Source organism: Clinocottus analis, unplaced genomic scaffold (genome assembly GCF_023055335.1).
Source record: "Clinocottus analis isolate CAN_PGR_092001 unplaced genomic scaffold, fCliAna1.0.p SCAF_4, whole genome shotgun sequence".
NCBI lineage: Eukaryota > Metazoa > Chordata > Actinopteri > Perciformes > Cottidae > Clinocottus > Clinocottus analis.
In genome coordinates, this window is record NW_027176153.1 from 16,979,034 (window position 1) to 16,999,928 (window position 20,895).

Genomic DNA, 20,895 nt, shown 5'->3' on the forward strand with positions numbered 1-20,895 from the left:
TACCGACATAAAAATGTCTGGTGTTTATATAGAAAGCAGCAGAATACACCAACCGTGAGACAATAAAATGTACTTTTGTATCTAATCATATTAGATGTCACTACAGCAAAGAGATGAATTAATTAAAACTACACTACTGTTCTGATATGTTGGGATTTATCAAAGATCATAGCGTCATAGTTAAGTATGCAGATCAATTTCTTTGCCTATTTTCACCACGCCATTTTTTTGTGTTCTTTATTTAATAATAATCCAACGCATAGAGCTTGCCTGTTACTCACTAGATAATGGATAGCCAGGCGTAAAGAGCTGCTAACCATGGACAAATGTGTTTACTGCACCATAATGATCCACATGCTGTTTCCAAGTGTTTCCGCCTGCTTTGCGTGTTGAAAAGGATTAAAATAGAAGAGATTGTGAATGTTGGTTTTAACCAAATAATCAGATTTAGCTTTGTTTTACATATAAAATAGTCTTTAAAGTGAATGTGTTTTGATGCTAAAGATCATAACTAGGCCACAATTGACAAAGCTTGCCATAGATAATAAGGACACTAGTTATGCAAAACAAGATGGTTGTGACGGGCCTTTTGGAGCCACATTTGCTTTAGTGCCTTCCTCCACACCTTGACTGAAGGGAAAGGTGTGTAGCATTCAGGGGGAACTGCTGATTACAATGGAATAAAATATGAATAAGAGTTCATTTTCATTTCTTTTTTTTTTTGTTTCCTAAGAATTAACTTTTTATACACAGAGCGGGTACTCTTCACTTCTACAGTAGCCCAGAAGGGACAAACCAAACACTGGCTCTACATATAGGGCCTTTCACCCTACGTCCTACACGCTTGGCTCACAGGAGGAGTTTCAGTTGGTTGCAATCTGCAACCTCATCACTAGATGCCAACAAATCCTTCACTGCACCTTTAACTAATTTAAAGTGTCCCCCAGATGAGTTCAAACTGGAAGGGTTGTAATCTTTTTCTGGAGTGAAACCTGTGTCAATGCGTGGGAGATCATCGCTTAGAGCAACATAAAGCTCAGACTCTACTAAGAAATTCAACTTTGAATTGTAATCATCACAAAAAATAAAAAATAAGGCGTTGCCTGAAAATACCCTGACATTGTTGTTTATGGTGGATTCATTAGAAAGTAAAGGATAACTAGTTTATGTCCACGGTATCATTAAGCTATTTTGTAAAGAACACACTTCTCCATTTACTTTTGAATAAAAGAAATATGTTTTAGACTTCAGCTGTTCAGGTAACTTGCCTTTAACTGCAGCGTGGAGACAGGTTCTTACTTTTCCAATGAAAAATAAATGAAAGGAATTAGGAAAGAAACGTTGTGCCACATGAGGACACAGAGTCACAGTGAGTCATGTCCGTTTCCTTTGCACTTCTGGTGCTATATTGCCTCTTGACCTGAAGCTCACTCTAAAACCAGCTGCTAAAAATATTGACCGATAGGGGCAACATGCCTGCATTTTGCACACACTCTCAAAATCACAAGTCCCATGCCTGACTGCAAGAAACATCTGCTTTTCTATATTTCCGAACCAGAATCCCAAACTCTACAGCGTTACGCGGAGGAGCACTTTTATATTTCTCGCCCAAAAAAAAAATATCTTGGCATTTAATTCTTTACTATCCATGGTTGAAGAGTGGATTTGTGGACATGACACCCCGAGATAAAGTGAGATATCACCCTTGAGCGTATAGCCAGTGGAGTGAGCGGAGCGCATCAGACCGACTCCAGTCACCGCCGCTGTTCCTGGCTGAATCTCCCTGGCTGACGTCAGCTGACTGCTCGGCTCCCCGCTCCTCCGGACACAGCGCCGTGTAAAAATGCTGCTCTCTGTGCCGCCAAGGACAGGATTCAACCCGTACAACGGCTACACCGGCAAGAACACCAAGAAGGTAAATACCAACAACAGCCCCGCATCCCGCTTCTATACCTTCTCCATTCCGGTAACAGCGAGTGGTTTCTCGGTGCGGTGTGTTCGAGTCCTTCAGTTGAAAACGGCTCTGCTGTTTAAGCTGCAGTGTCCTTGAAAGTGGATCACAGGCGACGTTTAAACTCTCCTACTTGCTGGTGAGACCTTTGCTGGGGGGTTTCATTGCTGTAGTTGCTACATTGTTACAAACTAACACGGGGCCCGTTACATTGTTGCCTGTAGGTTACTACAACAGTTTGCTTTGGGTTTTTTCCCCCGATACGGTCGCTGTTCTTCCTCTCCGGAGCCTGCACGGAGAGAGCCGCTTATGAATGCGCTGTCGGTGGCTGCGAGGAAGAGAGTAAAAGCTTATTTTATTCGACTTTATTGTACATTCGAGGGGGTTGAATCAACTGTGTAATGTTTCGGTGATGTTTCATTGAATTAACCACAAGTTAGCAAAGTTTTTTTTTTTTCCCCTCTTTTACGCGTACCGATATGCCCCACCCCTTCAGTGCTCATAATGATGTCTGAGAGGGTTTTGCATGGCACGGTGGAAAAGATGAAAGTTACAGAGTGTAATATTACTAATGAAGATGGAATATATGTGTTTGATGTGCAGATTAGGTCTAAAACAAACAGAGCTGGAACAATGCATCATGTCTAATATTGATTAGCTTGTCTTTTCATATGAATAATTCATTGACATTGTTCAACCTCCTTTTCTGTGCAGACTATATGGATTTATTTTTTTTAATTCTGAGACAATTGGATTACACAGGACTGTTTTAAGCAACAGTGTAAAGTCAGTTAGGCCTATTTGAAGCATTTTGAGTGCTGATTCCTATTTTTTCCTTTTCATCAGGATTTATGACCAAAATGTGTCTCAAGTGAAGTTGAGTCTTAGCATTTCTTGAATACAGTTTGAACAAAGCTAAAATGGAATACCTTCCTCCTTCCCCGCGTTATTCCTTTCTCTGCCTTGCGGCTGGCAGGAATTCAGATTGCTAATTTTAATGACCTGGAATTCCTGGAATCCTCGATTCAGACAATGTGCTCATTTCTGGGGGGCTCTGCAAACTCAAACATTTCCTTGAAAGAAGACGCACACACTTTGTTTTATAGCACATTTGACATTGTTAGAGTGTCAAAGTCACAGAAAGGAAAGACTTGTGAATCCAACGTCAAATGGTAACCCCCTGTTCAATGTCTTTTACAATGGGAAAAAGGGCGGAGAAAAGAAAAGGATTAAGAGATTTACCCCCTTTCCTCTGCTTTCGATTAACTCCCCCTGTGCTTTTTTTTCTTCCTCCCCTGTGTGCTTCACATACCTTAATTTCTTGTCTGTCAGTGGTTCAGTTCACATGGAGAAGAGAGCCTGAACATTCTTTCTAACTGATGAATCCCTTGTCCTTTTTTTCTGCTCGGGGTACATGATACCTGTTGAAAACAGATTATTTTAACCATCTGTTCACTTTTCTGGTGATTTTTTTTAATGAAACTGGATTGAGTCAGAAGAAGGAGAGCAAGGAGAAGTCTCACCTTTTAGCCACAAGACACCAAGGACTTTCATCCATTTTCTAATTTGGTTCTTTACACCTTCCACTACTTTTCTTGCAGCTGCAAAAAAATATAATATAGAGAGATTTTGTCTGTTCCACCATGATCTTTTCCACGGTGCCGTTTAAAGTTTCTTTAGCCAAGCAGGTAGGACTCCACATTTCAGATATTTCACTTTAATTCAAGATTTTTAAACATACTTGTTGTGTAACATGAATAATGAATAGAGGTTAGGACTGTGACGGTTCACTGTATTGTGATGGAAAGTACCATTATGTTGATAATGATGAGGAAAATGCATTTTATTTTGAAACGTATTCGAAAAAATATTTTTCAGAGGCAATTATATGCTTCTATTGGGCAAATAAATTATCCCTTAAATGTGAAGATTTGTTATATTTCACAAAATACTCATTATGAGTTTGACAAAAGCTTTGTGTTGTCAGAATGATGTAGCGTTTAAGCGTCAAACAATCAGACCCATATCTTTGCTATTACTACAGAATTAAAGACATACATCCAGTCTCACTTCGCAGTCATTGTTCTCTCTCGGATGAAAAAAGTCCTCAAGTCACCTGCTCTCCCAACAGGCATCCCCTCTGCTCCCTCCATCTGTAATTATCTCATCAGTCTTCCGCTGCTGCCTTTAGCGCACGGCCCTTCTCTGCATCACCCTGCTCGCCATTTACTGTAGTTATGCTTCTCACACAACTAAAATGATCACACATTGAGGCGATTTACCTTACTGCAACTACAACTGCATACTCTGTGAAAGGATTTTGAGTGTGAGGACTGTATATATGTCCAGAAGGTAGCAGTAGCATGAGTGCCTCTAAGCAGCTGAGCATACATTTTTTCATTGGCAGGCTAGGATTAAATTGGTATTATGCACTGTAAAAAATAAATGCCGTCGGTTTTTATTACCCATATATCATGTCAGTTACAGGAGGATTTCCTTTATTTGTCAGTTCCCACAGAGCTGTGGTGCTTTCAGGAATGTAGTTCAATTTAACAATGACATCTTGGACTCGAATCGTAAACCAAAACGTGTCCCCTACAATGCCTGTCCACTTCAAGGAGTGAAATGCAAACATATTTCAGAGGAATGTGAAGAATGCTCAGAGAGGACACTGATGCATGTAGGGAACAGTGTAACAAGATTATGTGGGCGGCTGTGGACTGACGAGTACCAAGTAGGAAGGAAATCAGTAACATGTCAGGAGGTCAGGTTTGGGGCACAGACTGACTGAGCACATATGCAATCTTACAAGCTTAAAAAGAAAAGAATAATTCTGATAATTCAATATTCTTGTCATACTTTCCAAGCTTCCCTTTCTTACTGTATTTTTGTTGATCTGAATGCGTATTTGCCTGTTTGTCATTATCTTACGTTGGAGTCAAAACACCTGGAGCTGGAGCAGATGGGGAGTAGGTGTGGATCTGACTCACTGCCATCTTTTTCCTCAGACGGAGCCTAGTAGAGCAGTCTTAATGAGACACTACCTTCTGACTGGAGAGCACATGAGAGGGATTAGTGTTTTCCGCTAACAAGCTCAGATCCTAATTAGACAGGCCCCACTAGTCAGGTTTGGGCCAGGACTTGGTCTCCTGTCAGATCCTATCTCCCCTGGCCTCTGCAGGTGCATCCCTCCTGATAGTCTGTGCGGGCCACCAACAGTGAAGGCAAGGGAAAGCACAGGAAGAGGCTGTGATTTTGGAAAAACAAACAGTGTACTATTGATGCTTAAGAAGAGACGCGGATTAGAGAGGAGGACCGAGATGAATGGGCTCTGTGAGTTACTGTGATTTTCTCAGTTTCACTATTAAGACGAAGTAAGTTGTGAGGACTGATTCTTCGACAGTTTGGAAAACTTGAGGCAGCTGGGTAGCGTGCATACAATAAAGCTTGTGAAAGAACCGTTGGTGCTGCTACTCATGTCAGTAGTGTCTGAAAATATGTTGCAATGTTACGCAGGTTTACAACTAATACGTTCGAAGAGCTATTTGAGTATTTTTCCTGTATTGAGAATTTGGCTGTGTGGTAATAATGGCTATGTACTTGGATATATTACATTTATGTTTCACGCATCCATCATCATACATGCTTTGTATGCCTCTCTAATAATAATGTCCCACCTGTTGATCAGACATCATATAAATAACGTTATGATTGATATTCATCTGGTCTTTGCAGAGGGAACAGGATGAAATGACTTCTGTTGTTTTAGAAACACAGTACTGTATAAAAGTTTCATAAGATGGAAACATGGTTTAAAACATCTTGTTTGATTCAACTAACTAGTTTTTTCTTTAATAAGTAAATTAAACAGGTGTAACATTCTATTTGATCTTGAACAAAGTCTTGAAAAGCATCAACTAACGTTAGACACCGAGCCAGCTCGCTAAATTTTGCTGTTGCTTCCACACAAGTCTTGTCACAGCTCGGGAACAACTTGTTTGTGAGTTTGTATTATATGACACATGGAAAAAATTAAGTAACTAACAAGCGTTAACATCTTAATAATTGAATGCGTCTTCGTCACGTTTTCCTGGTGCCAATTCTATTTTTGCCTGTTTTAACTGTTTTGTAATACAAACATTATACCGCGAACATTGTTTGTTTAAAATATATAACCATACAGTTTTCCGCTTTTCAAACCACAATTAAAACTTTAAAAACACACTCTAAACATGAAAAAAACAAACATTTTAGTTTTGTGAAATGTGACGCTGCCTCATAGTTTTGGGTTTCTGGCATTGAACTTGGAGCAGATCCACTGCAGAGATAATAGAGGTCATAATTGGCTTGATCCTAGCAGTCTTTTGACAACTCCCTCTCTGTTAATAAGCTGCTGGTCCAGTGCTGACCTTGTGGTGTCCAACAAACCATCCTATTGTTCCCTGGGGCCGAGCTCAGTGACCCTAACTAATCAAACAGTTCTTCCTCCGCTCGCAGTGGTAGGAACACCAAAGCCAAACGAAGCTAAAAAACATGCTCATTACATGCATGCATTGGTGTGAGTGGAGCCACTGCATACTGCTTCTTTCATGGTTACACATCCTTGAGCAGTGTACAGTGGCACTGAACTGCCAGGTCAGGAAATACCAGATGTGACATTTAGGTCCCAGTGCATAAATCAGGGTCTATTCACTTACATTGTTGATATATGTAGCCATCTGAGAGAGTGTGGCTAAGATATATGACCTTTAAAGCATCTTCCCTTCATAAATCAGTTGATCCAAATCAAAAAAAACATTTGCTGGTATCAAGCCATTCAGATAGCCAAGGCTTTGAGATGCTTGCCACCACCCCAGGACAATGTAGGCGAATGGAATTAGTTTTTTGGAGCTCAAAGCACTGAAAAAAAGATCATATGAATGTACAATTCCGTAAACAATGTTGTGGTAACTGTTGATAATCAATAGATTTCCCTGCAAACAGTTTTGAGTTGTAACTGTTTTAAATAATTCCTTTAAATGAGATTGTTTCGCTCGCCACATAAAAGCCTCTCTTGCAGCAGTGTGGAGCTCTGCCACTTTAATTCCAACCAGTTACACGCTTTGGGTGTGTAGTTGTCTGAAGGAATTAGTTAATACCAGCTCATCTTTTAATATAATAAATCTTCGAACATTGACTTGTAGGGCCACCTTGTATTTATCTCCTGTCCAAGCAGGGTGTTGCTGGCTGCTTGTAGACAGGTTTGATTCATTTTAACAGTAAATGTTTGAAGTATAGGTGTAACCTTGCAGCTGGTGATTTCTTATGATTCCCATCTCTGCTAAACCAGGGACAACTCTGCCTGTAGTATATTGTCTACACAGTACACCCTCGCTCTATAAATGACCTTTTAATATGAATATGTGCATTCGTTTTGCACATTCTGCTCCAATAAAGACAGAAAAAGAAAAATAGACTACATTTGGTAATCTCATTGTTATTTCTCATCTTTCCCATTTGGATGTATGAATCACATAATATTCATGTTTGTATTATATCACTTGTTCTGTGCATATTAAAAATGTTGGTATATTTTCCTTCACATCCATCTTTTATATTTTCCCTCTCAGTCTGCCACTGTTCCTCAAGTTGTGTGTTTACACCTGTAGTTTGAGCAAGTCAGTTCGTAGACCAATAACAAAGTGTTTCTTCTTATCCAATTAGCTGATGCATGAGTATTATGTACATTTGATTACATGCATCTAAAGAAGTATCTGCTGTGTGTGCTGCTGTACTATCTCAAAGTACAAGCACAGATCTAACCGATCTCTTTTGTGTGCCCTCTGTTTGCTGTGCAGCCGACGTATGTGTCCCCCTCCAACCATCAGATGGCTCCTCCGAGCCCCAACAACAACAGCAGCAACTCCACCACCACCTCCATCAGCAATGGCAGCTGCAGCAGCATTGGGGGAGAGCAGCTGAGCAAGACCAACCTGTACATCCGTGGCCTCCACCCAGGAACCACGGACCAGGATCTGGTCAAACTCTGTCAGCCGTAAGTTACCCAAAAAAACAATTGCTCCAACTTCTACATATACACTAAGGGTGGGAATCACCAGAGATCCCACGATACAATATCATCACGATACTTAAGTCCCGATACGGTATTATCGCGATACATTGAGTATTGCGATATAATGCGATCTCTTACATTTTTTTCCGCCGTAAATTGTCCCCAAAGGAAAACTTTGTCAACAAAAAATAAATTGATTCCATTATTATAGGACCAAAACATTTAGAGTTGATTAAATAAAAGATCGATACTTGGCAATATCGCCACGCAACATATCGCGATACCATGCCGTATCAATTTTTTCCCCCACCCCTATTATACACTCCATACATCTCTCTTTGGCTGCCCACTGTGCAAATGGACCAGGTTGGAATTACAGAGTGATGGATTCATGGATAGACAGGCGATGGCTGGCAGTCTAGATGCATGAAGGATTGCATGACTACGTATACTTACGTGACTTCCACACTTGAATTGCACAGCAATGCTAAAGCACACCATAGCAGGTATTTCTGGAAGAACGAAGAGGGCCACATTTGCATTCACATGTTTTTTAGGCCCATCTTTTTTTTTAGGCCCATCATTTTCCACTGGCCATGTGGAAAAACAAACAATCATTTTGGCAGCAAACTAAGACCTTTTACTTTGGCACAGTTAAGCACAGGCTTTCCAACATCCAGGTACAGAATGTTTAGTCTCCCTCTCTCACGCTAATTATTCCTGTACATCTCCTCCTGCTCCTTCTCAGACTTTTGACCTCCATGAGTTATTGCTACTCTGTGCTTTTGCCTTGTAGATTATCATCCAACAATGAGACGATGCTATCCTTCAATGTCATATTCTGCACTATATTGAACACACGATGTTGCTCATCAGTGTGAGTGTGAGTTTTTGAAAACTCTTGTCGTGGACAGCATAGTGAGACATCAAACAACAGCATCGTATAATCCATCTGATATGTTTGTTAGGCCTTCAGTCGAAGACTTCAAAACAAGTAGGGCTGAGATGAATAGTCTGGGTTCACTTAATTTAATTCTGGAGCCTGGTGATGAGGACCAGAAGAGACGACTGAGAGAAAAGGAGGGAAAACAAGTGAGATTGAATAAGGGAGAGAGGGAGGGAGGGGCCTGCTATTTTACAGCTGTCTGGAAGATATGGCTCACATGAGGCTGCCCAACCCTACAGGAAACGGCGAGCCCAGGGGAAAGGGAAAGACAAACAAGGGCAACGGCATGGGGAGAGGGGAGGCGGGGGGGAGTTCATGGTTTGTGTGTTAGGTGGTGTTCTGTGGGGGTAGTTCTCATATTTCTGCTTTTAACAGAGCGGATGAAATCCCTGCATGAAATTTATCTTTTAACAGAACACATTCAGGCCAATGTAATTATCAGTTAAACTGGACTTTGAGAGGATACCATATCCGATGATAGTTAATCGTGGTCATGGTTGTCGAGGACTACGTAGAACAGTAGGAAGACAAGTCATGGAGGGAATTTGACTTAGTTAACTCAAGTTTGAACAGCAAATGTGTGCATAGTATCAGGACGCCACCCTCCCAAAGCTCCCCTCCCCCACAGTTGTTGTATGCACGCTCTGAAGTGTGCTGAGTAGGGAGCGAGGGATGAGAGGGCGGGATGGGGGTTGGTTCTCCATCTCTGGCCCCTGTAGTTGTCTCTCTGGGTGCTTTGCTGCCGCTCCGGTTCTTGCCCCGGTCCGTTTCTGGTGGTTGCCCATGGATGGACATCAGGCTGGACTACGCTGTGCTCTCTCACACATGGCTGAGTTTCCAGCCCCTCTTTTTGCTCTGCATCACGTAGTCCAAGACCTCTGAGCGCAATTCAGTAAACGGGTATCTCAACTGTGTAAGCAGGGGAGTGCAGCAAGTAGAGCTCACAGCTTAAATGTTTGTCATAATGTGAAGTCAGAGGCTGGTGGGATTGCAGCGTGCACACAGTAATGTCGCATGTGGAAATATAGGAAGAAAGTGTTTTATCTAGTGACATCTGGTAGCAGCTTATAGCTTAGAATCTGAAGTGGTGATGTTGTATTGAAAATATACTGAACCAACACCGGGTGGATTCAGTTTGCCGACAATGTAGAGGATACATGACTAGAATACAATACAACGTCTGTCTGTGCTGCTTTGAATGTCAAGTTAAAAATATCTTTTTGGAGACCATATCAAAGTGGTATACAAGAATGGACGTAAACTGATAATGAGCCACTATTAAGGCCATCAGCATAAATATGTTTCAGTGGATTAACATAATCAAACACATCGTGAGCATGATGTGATTTTTGATGATAAACAGTTCGAGGATCAAACCAATGATTTTTTTGCTCTTCTTCCATGTCTCTGCATTAATATTGGATATACATACAGTAATTCCAGTAAAATCTTTGTATTCAAGACTTTTATATTAACCAACATAGTTTATCTACTGTTGTAATTTCCAAATCCAGAACTTAGAATTGGTAAACGTCACAAACGTAATCATTTTCATAGATGACCTATGACCATATTGCTAGAGAAATAAATGCATTCATTTTTTTCTTCAGGGAAAGTATTCCTAAATTTACTTAAAATAAACAATTTATTTCAGATTACAATTGTAGCAGGTCATCACGTAATGCTTACTAATAGAGTATTTGTCTTCTGGCCTGAATGAAATGTAGCAGTGGTGCAGTGCACGGCTGCCTAGAGAGAGGCTGGTTAGTAGAATGAGAGTATGGCTGGGAGCCAGCATTGGACAGGACAGCCAAGGAGAGGCATATCAGATTACACTGCATGCACATGCCTGGAGAGATGGGAACCGATTGACACTCTGCCGCACACAAGCATTTGCCAGAGCCAGGCACTATGCTATGCATATGCAGTGGCTATATATGGATCGATGTTGTATTGATAATGCATCGCATTCAGCAGACATTTATCTTTACCATATTGTCACTTTATGTTGGATTCCCCTTGAATTACAATTCCTATGGACATCTGTGCAAAAGCTGCAAAAGATGCAAAATCTGTCAGTACATAGGTGACTCCCTTAACTGTGTGTGTCTCTTAATAGTGGAGCTACAGCAACTGGCTAAAGTTAAACATGTAAATGTCATACAAGCACTTAGCAACTTTCACCAAAATGTAGGCGAGTGAGAAAAAATGTCCAGATGCTTCCAGCATGACAGGAATTATGAAAATGTTGTGGCATGGCAGATATAAGTATCACAATTTCATCTAAAAACTGCTACTCTTGTTTTTTTGTACAATATTTAGAATTGTATCCTGGTATAAACTACTGCAGTCATTGGAAATAGAGCGTCTTTTCAACATCAGTTAAGGCGCAATCAATCTTTGTCAAAACAGATTACAGCCACCCCTCATGTATTTCTCTTTTGTCTTCCTCCTTTTAGTTTTTCATCTTCCTCCTCTTCCTCCTTCTTTCTTTGTGCTGTGCAGCAGCTCTAATTAAATGTATGCCCCACCCCTCTCTAAAGATTTCTCTACACATCATTTATTATCAGATGGTGTAATTGTATTCAGTGTCATTGCACTGAATGCATCAGGTGAATTATAATTCAGTCATCATGGAGCACAATCCACAAGGGTGTGTTAAGCTCAGAGAAAACCCACATGGCCTCAGCGATGTCACCATGCTAATATATAATGTAAACAAGTCATTATTTTCAGCGCCTAGGGCAGGAAAGGATTATCCTCAAGCGTAAACCTCACTGTTTTTTTCAGGTATGGGAAAATTGTGTCCACCAAGGCCATCCTGGACAAGACCACCAACAAGTGCAAAGGTGAGGCGTCTGGTTGAAAGTAGAAGTTGAGCAGAAGTTAAAAGATCAGTTCATGCAGAAAGGACATTGTATCACTCACACCTTCTAGTCAGTTGATGATATCGTCACTGCATTTCAACAACAAAGAGGGGAAATTACGTCAGCATGACACCAAACATTTTCTATTCTCTGCTGTAGTTTGATTGCGTAGAAAGTTACAGATTTCAGTGATAGCACTTTGCTGCTCAGTTCTTCTTAATAAAGCTGCTTGCATTCTGGTGGCCAGTTTTTACTGTGTATTAAACATCCAACTTTACCTGCCTAACTGGTAGGTAGTGTGTGCTGTTATATATGAGCAGTGTTGTAAACTCTACATCTGACTTTCATGGAAAAGCACAGACCAAACCTGACTGTCTATTCAGATTAAAACACTACTACTACTACTACTACTACTACTACTACTACTACTACTACTACTACTACCACTACCACCACTACCACCACTACCACCACTACCACCACAACCCCTACTACTACTACCACCACCACCACTACCACCACTACTACTACCACCACCACTACTACTACTACCACTACCACTACTACTACTACTACTACTACTACTACCACTACCACTACCCCAACCCCAACTACTACTACTACTACTACCACTACTACTACTACTACTACTACTACTACTACTACTACTACTACTGCTACCAATACTACTACTACTACTACTACTACTGCTACCACTACTCCTACGTCCACGACCACTACTACTACCACTACCACCACTACCACTACCACCACCACTACCACTACCACTACTACCACCACTACCAATACCACCACTACCACTACCACCACTACCACCACTACCACTACCACCACTACCACCACTACCACTACTACCACTACTACCACCACTACCACTACCACCACTACAACCACTACCACCACTACCACTACCACCACTACCACTACCACTACCACCACTACCACTACCACCACTACCACCACTACCACTACCACCACTACCACTACCACCACTACCACCACTACTACCACTACCACCACTACCACTACCACCACTACCACTACCACCACTACCACCACTACCACCACTACCACCACTACCACTACCACCACTACCACTACCACCACTACCACTACCACCACTACCACTACTACCACCACTACCACCACTACCACCACTACCACCACTACCACTACCACTACCACCACTACCACTACCACCACTACCACCACTACCACCACTACCACCACTACCACTACTACCACTGCCACCACTACCACCACTACCACTACTACTACTACCACTACTACCACTACCACTACCACAACCCCAACTACTACCACTACTACTACTACTACTACCGATACCACTACTACTACTACCACTACTCCCACGTCCACTACTACTACTACTACTACTACTACTACTACTACTACTACTACCACTACTACCACTACCACTACTACCACTATTACTACTACTACCACCACCACTACTGAGCTCCTCATGTTAAAGAGATGTGCTGCCATGCCTGAGTGTGTATCTCATGGTCACAACGTGGAGCCGTGTCATGCTGTACGTCTCCGTCCCTGCAGGTTATGGCTTTGTGGACTTCGACAGTCCCACCTCAGCTCAGAAGGCCGTGACAGCGCTGAAGGCGGGTGGAGTGCAGGCTCAGATGGCCAAGGTAAGGACCCCACTTGAGATGTCAATATTCTTTTGTTTTTTTTTATTTCTGATGATGCCGTGTCAGATTAAATCAAATGATTTACCAGAGTTAAATTCTCGGCTCAAGAAAAAAAAGACATGCAGGCATTTTAACACTGACTCAGCAAAACGTCCAATGATGAATTATTAATTACAAATTAAATGTTAAATTATTAACCCTGCATCAGAAAGGTTGCTCCTTTGCCTTATCTGCTTCTTATACATTTCTTTCTTAAAGCCGAGGAGAGATTTCCCTTCATCCCGCTCTCTCCCCATGTTTTCATGTTGTCATATGAGCCACGGTTCAGGAATATAAGTCAATTAAGCCTCGGCCTGTGTGTGCATGCGCGTCAGCGAGGCGGTGCTCCGGGTGTTTGAATCAGTGTATTTATGGGTATTAAATGCATTGTAAAATATGTGTGTGCACAAACAAGAGTGTATAGAAGCATGCAGGTACATGTGTGTACAGGTGTGCAGGATGTGTGCATGTGTGTGTGTGTGTGTGTTGCGCTTCATGGTGGTGGCGGTGTTGAGGGAGTGTGTCCCAGGGCCTTCTCTCTGAGCTCCTTGTACAAAGGCCCTCTCTGTTCTCCCTGGTGGCATCTGACTCAGTGTCTGAGCAGCTCCCCAGTCAGCGGGGCCTTGTGCCCAGCCACCCGCCCTGTCAACACACAAACACACACGCACACGCACACACTTCACCAGCCTTGCCCCTGCCGGGTTATGACACACTCACCAGTCACCGCCAATTCTCTGGGAAAGCTGATCTCTCGGTAAGCTGGAACGCTGACACTCATGCTGCTCCTTGCTCACAGAATAACTTGATTTCACTCCCTCCTTTACTCGGGGTTTACTACTTACAGTTTGCATCCGATTTCTCTCCTCCTCATTCTGACTCATTGGCGGTTTGAATCCGCAGCAGGTCTCCTCGGCTCGCTCTCATGGGTTCGAGCATCAGCTCTGAGGAGGAGGATGAGGAGGAGGAGGGAAGTGAAGGAGAAATCACCTTCAGCACAGGTCACAGCGATTAGACATGCATTATGCATGGCATGGAAATTAATTCACACAGCATTTACAGGTTTTTAATCAGATCTACACTCTGCGATAATGAATTTGCATTATGGTTAGAGGGTGATAAAGATTGGTTATCTTACAAGATGCTGTTGCTCAAATTAAATTTGTTTTACAGGAGGCACACAAAAAAAGAAAACAAGATGCCGAGAAAATAGTTGGAAAGCGTAAAATGAAACTGTGCCACTTTAAGAGTTCCTTTCAGGTTGGGTACTAATAATTTCAAATTCAGATTGCGATAAAACTGCATAATTTGTCTGATTCATGCAAGCCAGCAGAGCCGGCTTCTGTACCTGCGTTCAAGGTCAGGAATATCACATGACCATCACTGCTTGACTGCAAGCGACATATTATTACAATGACCTGGGAACAATGATGATAATGTTTGCGTGGGCACAATGATAGCACAATGCTTAATATGTTCTACAGATCATTTCCAAAGGTCTTTTTCCAAATTGTCTATGCCATGATTCTGCACAGAGCTAAAGCACATAATCATTTCAGATCATCCATGAATGGAGAGCCATTTAAAATGTAATTAGGCTTTGATATCCCCTTACCTGGATCCTGCGCTTTCATCCCGCTAAGAGGCTCGTCTCCCACAATGAGCCTGTCTTCTACCTTTTGGTAATAACGTATGGGTGATGGAGTATGAGAGAGGAGCTTGAAGAAAAAAAAGGAGCAAGCTGGATGAATAAAAGTGGAAGAGACAGAAATAGAGAGTCCGAATGAGAGAGAAATGCAGTTGAAGTCCAGCCAGAATACTTTCTCATCATCTCTGAATGTCTCTTTTCTCTTTTGCCCTCATCCATGCAGCTCACGCCAAAATGAAATCCTTTACTTAAAACCCAATTCGCTCTCAGACTGTTTCAACTGTCTGATGTCCTGCACCGGCCACCCTTCCAAGTATCCGGCACCTTATGCTCTTATTGTTAAACGTTGTATGATCCTCTCATACATTTGCTGGCAGCTTTTGAGTATCTTTTGATTTGTGGAGGGTTTTTGACATTATAATGCAGTTTTTTTATTCAAGACACTTAACAACTTGGTCAGCTCGTTCATTAATCCTCTTATGGCGTCTCACCTTTCAGCAACAGGAGCAGGACCCCACCAACTTATATATCTCTAATCTGCCAATGTCCATGGACGAGCAGGAGCTGGAGAACATGCTGAAGCCCTTCAGCCAGGCCATTTCCACTCGCATCCTGCGTGACGCCAACGGAACCAGCCGAGGCGTGGGCTTTGCCAGGTACAAGCTTTGATTGTTTAGTTACTTGTATCAGGACGATGGGCGAAAAGTGATTAGTGATGGCCTCGTGTGCTTTATAGTTGCACAAATGTCAGTATTAATCATGGTGAGAGAGCCCTCTGGTGGCCAGCGCAGGTAGAAAATCCTCAACTGGAAATATTAACGCAACGCATGATCAGAATCAGAACCATTTATAGTCATGTGTGTTTGTCGTGGTGGGAGGTACATAACATTTAGCGATACATATTTAACAAGAAACAGAGTGCAACGAATGGGAGCATGAATATTACTGTGACATGTTCCTATAGGATGGAATCAACCGAGAAATGTGAAGCCATCATCCAACATTTTAATGGGAAATATATCAAGACTCCACCCGGAGTTCCAGGTGAGGTTTTTGAGACGGCATCTTGTTTGATTCACAGTTGAAGAAAATGATCCCAAATCATACAAAGAATTTGACATTCATAATACTGACTCTATACTTTCTTTCTTCCTTGTCCAGTGCCGCCAGAGCCCCTGTTGTGTAAATTTGCTGACGGAGGTCAAAAAAAGCGACAGAGCCAAGGGAAATATCTGCAGAATGGCCGGCCTTGGACGAGAGATGGAGAGAGTGTGAGTTTGTGTGTCCAATTAACTTCTTTTTTAACCTCTGCATTATTTCAAATTGATGGTGATCAGCCTCATCATGACACAGTCCTTTGTCTATTTTCTCCAGGGAGGAATGACCCTGACTTATGACCCCACCACAGCTTTACAGAATGGGTCAGTACAACCACTCAGTCATCCCTTGTATAGCCAGAGGGAGTGTGATCATGTTGTGGTCTGGTGACTAATAGCTGTGTGTCTCTTTCTGTAGATTCTACTCCTCTCCCTACAGCATTGGTCCAAACCGGATGATGGGGCCGACCTCGCTCTCCCCATACATGCATTCACCTATGTCCACGTACCAGGTAGTTCAGACTCTAACCCAAACATCTGTAATTTGGGAAATATTCGTTGCCAAATGTTTTGAATCCAAAATGAAAACAGCAAAATGTCTGGCCCATCTATTTCTGGTACGGTATCTTCTGAAACAAACACGTGTGTCTTTCTGGATCATGCAGGTACACAACCCGTCCTGGTTACATCATCAGTCATACATCATGCCGCCCACAGTGAGTCACTTGAATCTTAAGGCTGTTGGCCCTCCTTCCTCTTTTTGTTGCTCTTTCTATCCTGCTGCCTTCCCCTTCTGTCTGACTGACTAACAGTCTCTTTGTTTGAAAGGCAACTGCTGTATTTATTTTTTCTTTCTGTCTTTTATTTCATAGGGAGCAGTCCTGACGCCAGGGATGGACCACACCATGTCCATCCAACCGACCTCCATGATGGGGCCTCTGGCGCAGCAGCTCAGCCACCTCTCCATGGGCAGCAGTGGCACAGTCAGTACAAAGCCCAACATCTAGCATTCAGCTATGATTGATGTTGAGCAGACGGGCAATTTATTCACTGCTTTTAAAGATATGCTGAATCTTCTTGTGGAGATAACTCGACTTTTATTTGGGTAAATCGACAAAGTAAGAAAAATCGAATGGGATGTTCTTCTCCACTTGCAGGTGCTTTTTGTAATTTAGGCTGATAAAGACAGGTGTAATTTCACATGTGCACATTGTCAGCGTTATGTAACAGTTTCATTGCGAATGTAGCTAATAAACTTATCTCCACTCTCCTGCAGTACATGCCTGCAAACACATCTATGCAGGGGACATACATCCCCCAGTACACCCAAGTGCCTGCCGCCAACATCTCAGTTGAGGTAAAGACCTGTGTTTTCTCTCACTCGAACAGTTGAAATGTTTTACGTGAAGCAACCACCCATGGGTTCAATCTTTCTGTCTCAGGAAAGTGCCGTCCAACCACCTGTTGCCATCGAGCCACTCACAGAACACACAACCTACACTTACCAGCATAACAAGTGAAGAGGTGGGTTGTGGTTATTTGTGGTGTCTGCCGGTTTGTTTTGTGTTTCTTAACGTGCATGTATCTGCTCCCGCATCGTCGCCGTCATCATGCGTCACGGAAGGAGACGATGCAGGAGTGGCTCTTGTTTCTAATTGGCTGGTTTTGTCCCCTTGTGTCAGATTCTTCCTCGGTAGCCGGTGCGACTCTCAAAGTGCTGCAACTCGGCCCAGCGACTGTGCTCGTAAGGCACCGGACACTCGGGAGGAACACGGACTGTTACACAGAAAGGACAAACAAACAAAAAAGAGATTTTCTACAAACTCATATTTTAAAATAAACTCTGCTCCTCCAACAACCAAGGCTGGAGGATGGCGGGCAAAGAGAAATGGAAGAACAGAACAAGGAGCATCTATTTTGATAACAACCAAGAAAAAATAAGTCACACACACAGACGTATGTTTTAAAAATGATTCATATTCTTGTTCTAACACTATTCCGGAGAGATAGAATGAAACCAGGAAAAAAATACTTCAACACCATGTTTTATTTCGAGTCAGCTTTTTTTCACGTTTTTGTAAAAGACGCTGATGATTTTGCTTCACTTTTTTTGTCTGATATTTTCAGGCTTGGAACCTGCCTTTTTGTACATAACTGTTTTGTTTCATTTCTAATTTCATGTGTCCTATTTGCAAATATTTGAATACATGACTCAAAAGGCTAAAAGGAAAACAAAAAGCTAAAGTCATTCAGAAAGCTGATGACTCACATTTTAGACAGATTTAGTGTCACTTGGATTAGCGTCTCCCAAAGTGGCAGCAAGTTGATGAAACCTGAAGCGGTAACGCTTCTTTTTGGCACTTGACTTTCAAATAATTTATAGTTCCAACAATCTTGACAACGCTTGAGACAATCAGAAGACAACAAAGAAGAGAACATTTAGAGATGGTTTAAGAAAAGACTTTGTTAAAAGAGCTAAATGGATTTGAAGCATTCCAGAGATTATTATCAGAAAGTTCTAAATATTTCATGTTGAGCTGCTCCACTCGATGAAATCCAAAGTTGCTTAATATGGATCACATCTCACACAGAGCTGCCTGTAAATAAGAGAAATAAATGTATTTAGGCTTTCTTTTGATTTTCTTTTATCTGTGTAGTGAAGCTTCAGTTATTTTAATAACAATATTAAACCAAATTGTCTGAGCATAGCAACATGCTGTATTTTCTGGGGAAGCTGAATCTCCACAGAATCCCAAAATTCATTTTCTGAAGCAGGAATTAGAAGCTGTTGTTCAGAGTATGAAGTTCTCATTACATAGACATTGAGATCAACCGGTAAAGCGAGGCTCTATCCTGTTATATCTGCAGAAAACATGATCATGGTTTATGATGGCCAGTGCCGATGCTTTGATACTGACCTTTGTTGTGTTTGCATCCACGTCTCTATTTCTGTTTTTCACCTTCATGTTTTTTTTTAAGTATTTAAAGGTTTTATTACGTGTTTTTTTGTTTTGTTTTTTTGCTGTTGTTTTTTTTTAAATTCAGTTTTAATACATTTTAAGATTGATCCTATTTTTCAAAGATGTATTGTTTTTATTTTTGATAGTGTGTTGTGCGCCTCAATCAATGAGAAATAGATGTCTGCAACTGTTTTTGATTTGTTCGTATGTTTTGCGAGTTCTCTACTTCTGTTTTCAGTGTGTTTCATGTTTTGCTTTTGGGCTTTTTTTTTGGTATTTTTACAGACAACTCAGTTCTGTCTGTGTCACAAATCTTGGCAATTTGTGAACATGGCTCGTGATCATGGATTCATTATGTATGCTAGGTTCAGATGCATCGCTACAGTGAGATAAATGATATGTTCAAACCTTGACTTACCTCACCCTGTCAGAGAAATGTAAATTCAGTTTGTGTCCAAGGTTCACAGGCAATAAGCGACTTCAGTAGGTCTCACGGCCGTTCACAGCTGGTACTGTGACCTCATCCGTCAAATCTTCCGTCCACTGCTCGGAAAAAAACACGCGCCAAGGTCTGACGATCTATGCAATTTATTTATTATCCTTATAAATGCAATACTACAGATATCCAAGAGACACCTCCTAATATGACTCTGCATTCTGACTTTATCTTTTTATGATACATGCGTTGAGATTTGTTTGACACATTCATCTATGGTTTATGGATTTTTAGTCAAATTGCTGCATTAAAAGGGAACTATTTCATACCAAAATGTAGTCACTCATACAAATTTGGCAGGTGTGCTTTATGTGGATGAAGGCGGGTACGGCCACTCGACGCGCCAGCCTTTATGTTACATGGACACCGTAGGTTTGTGTTGTGTAGTTCACCGTTCCATCCAGTCCAGATGTTGTGGTTGTATGTTGTGTGCAGTCTGGTCCCGTTTGTTAACTTGCTTTCTTGCAGCGTAATTCGCACGGTTTTATTTCCAGGACAAAATAAACTTCACAGAAATGCCTTAGATTTCACTGAAAGGGAGTGAAGTGTTACTCAGATTTATTTTTTTTGTTCATGCACTATTGTTGAAGAATTTGTCATCTCTAACTACTCTGAAAATAGATATATAAAGCAAAGAAATCTTTATATGACTATATTGTGTTCAATTGTTTCTATCCAAAACATTGAAGAAAACTGAATGGTGGCGTATTGAGTCTAACAAACTATTGCTGCTAATGTTGGATTTAATATTTAGAAATCTTCTTGCTGAAGGTCATTAAATACATCAAGTCACAGATGGGTCCGTTCTTAACTCATGTTCAGTCCTCCGTTTGTTTTGTGCATCAAACCTCCTTCTGTAGATGTTTGTGTGTCTGTGTGATCATACACATCTTTGTCATGTTCCTAGAAATAAAACCCCACTGCTATTAAACTTTCAACTTGGTTTGATTTGAAACTTGTCTTTTTTTTAATAAATGTTTTTACTGTGGTGTGTGTACTTTTTGTTACACAGGGGGACCATTTGCAAGTGAGTGTGTTATCAAACAGACCATGCACTTCAAATGAGCCAAAACACATCCAGGTTCTCATGTTTATCAAACCTGATTCATTTTGAGGCAATACACAAATAACAGTCACAAAACATGAGAATGCAT

At 41.5% G+C, this 20,895-nt stretch overlaps 1 protein-coding gene across 1 annotated transcript; it reads left to right on the plus strand.

Moving 5' to 3' along the window:
• Positions 1 to 1,824: 1,824 nt before the first annotated feature.
• On the plus strand, positions 1,825 to 20,671 carry LOC137799978 (RNA-binding motif, single-stranded-interacting protein 2-like). Its single transcript, XM_068596911.1, has 14 exons — positions 1,825 to 1,915; positions 7,789 to 7,985; positions 11,740 to 11,798; positions 13,413 to 13,504; positions 15,687 to 15,844; positions 16,153 to 16,232; positions 16,350 to 16,459; positions 16,563 to 16,609; positions 16,704 to 16,797; positions 16,951 to 17,001; positions 17,158 to 17,268; positions 17,562 to 17,642; positions 17,728 to 17,809; positions 17,968 to 20,671. Exons 1-13 carry the CDS (start codon positions 1,844 to 1,846, stop codon positions 17,803 to 17,805), a joined length of 1,230 nt encoding a protein of 409 aa, XP_068453012.1. The 5' UTR covers positions 1,825 to 1,843; the 3' UTR covers positions 17,806 to 17,809; positions 17,968 to 20,671.
• The last annotated feature ends 224 nt before the right edge of the window (positions 20,672 to 20,895 follow it).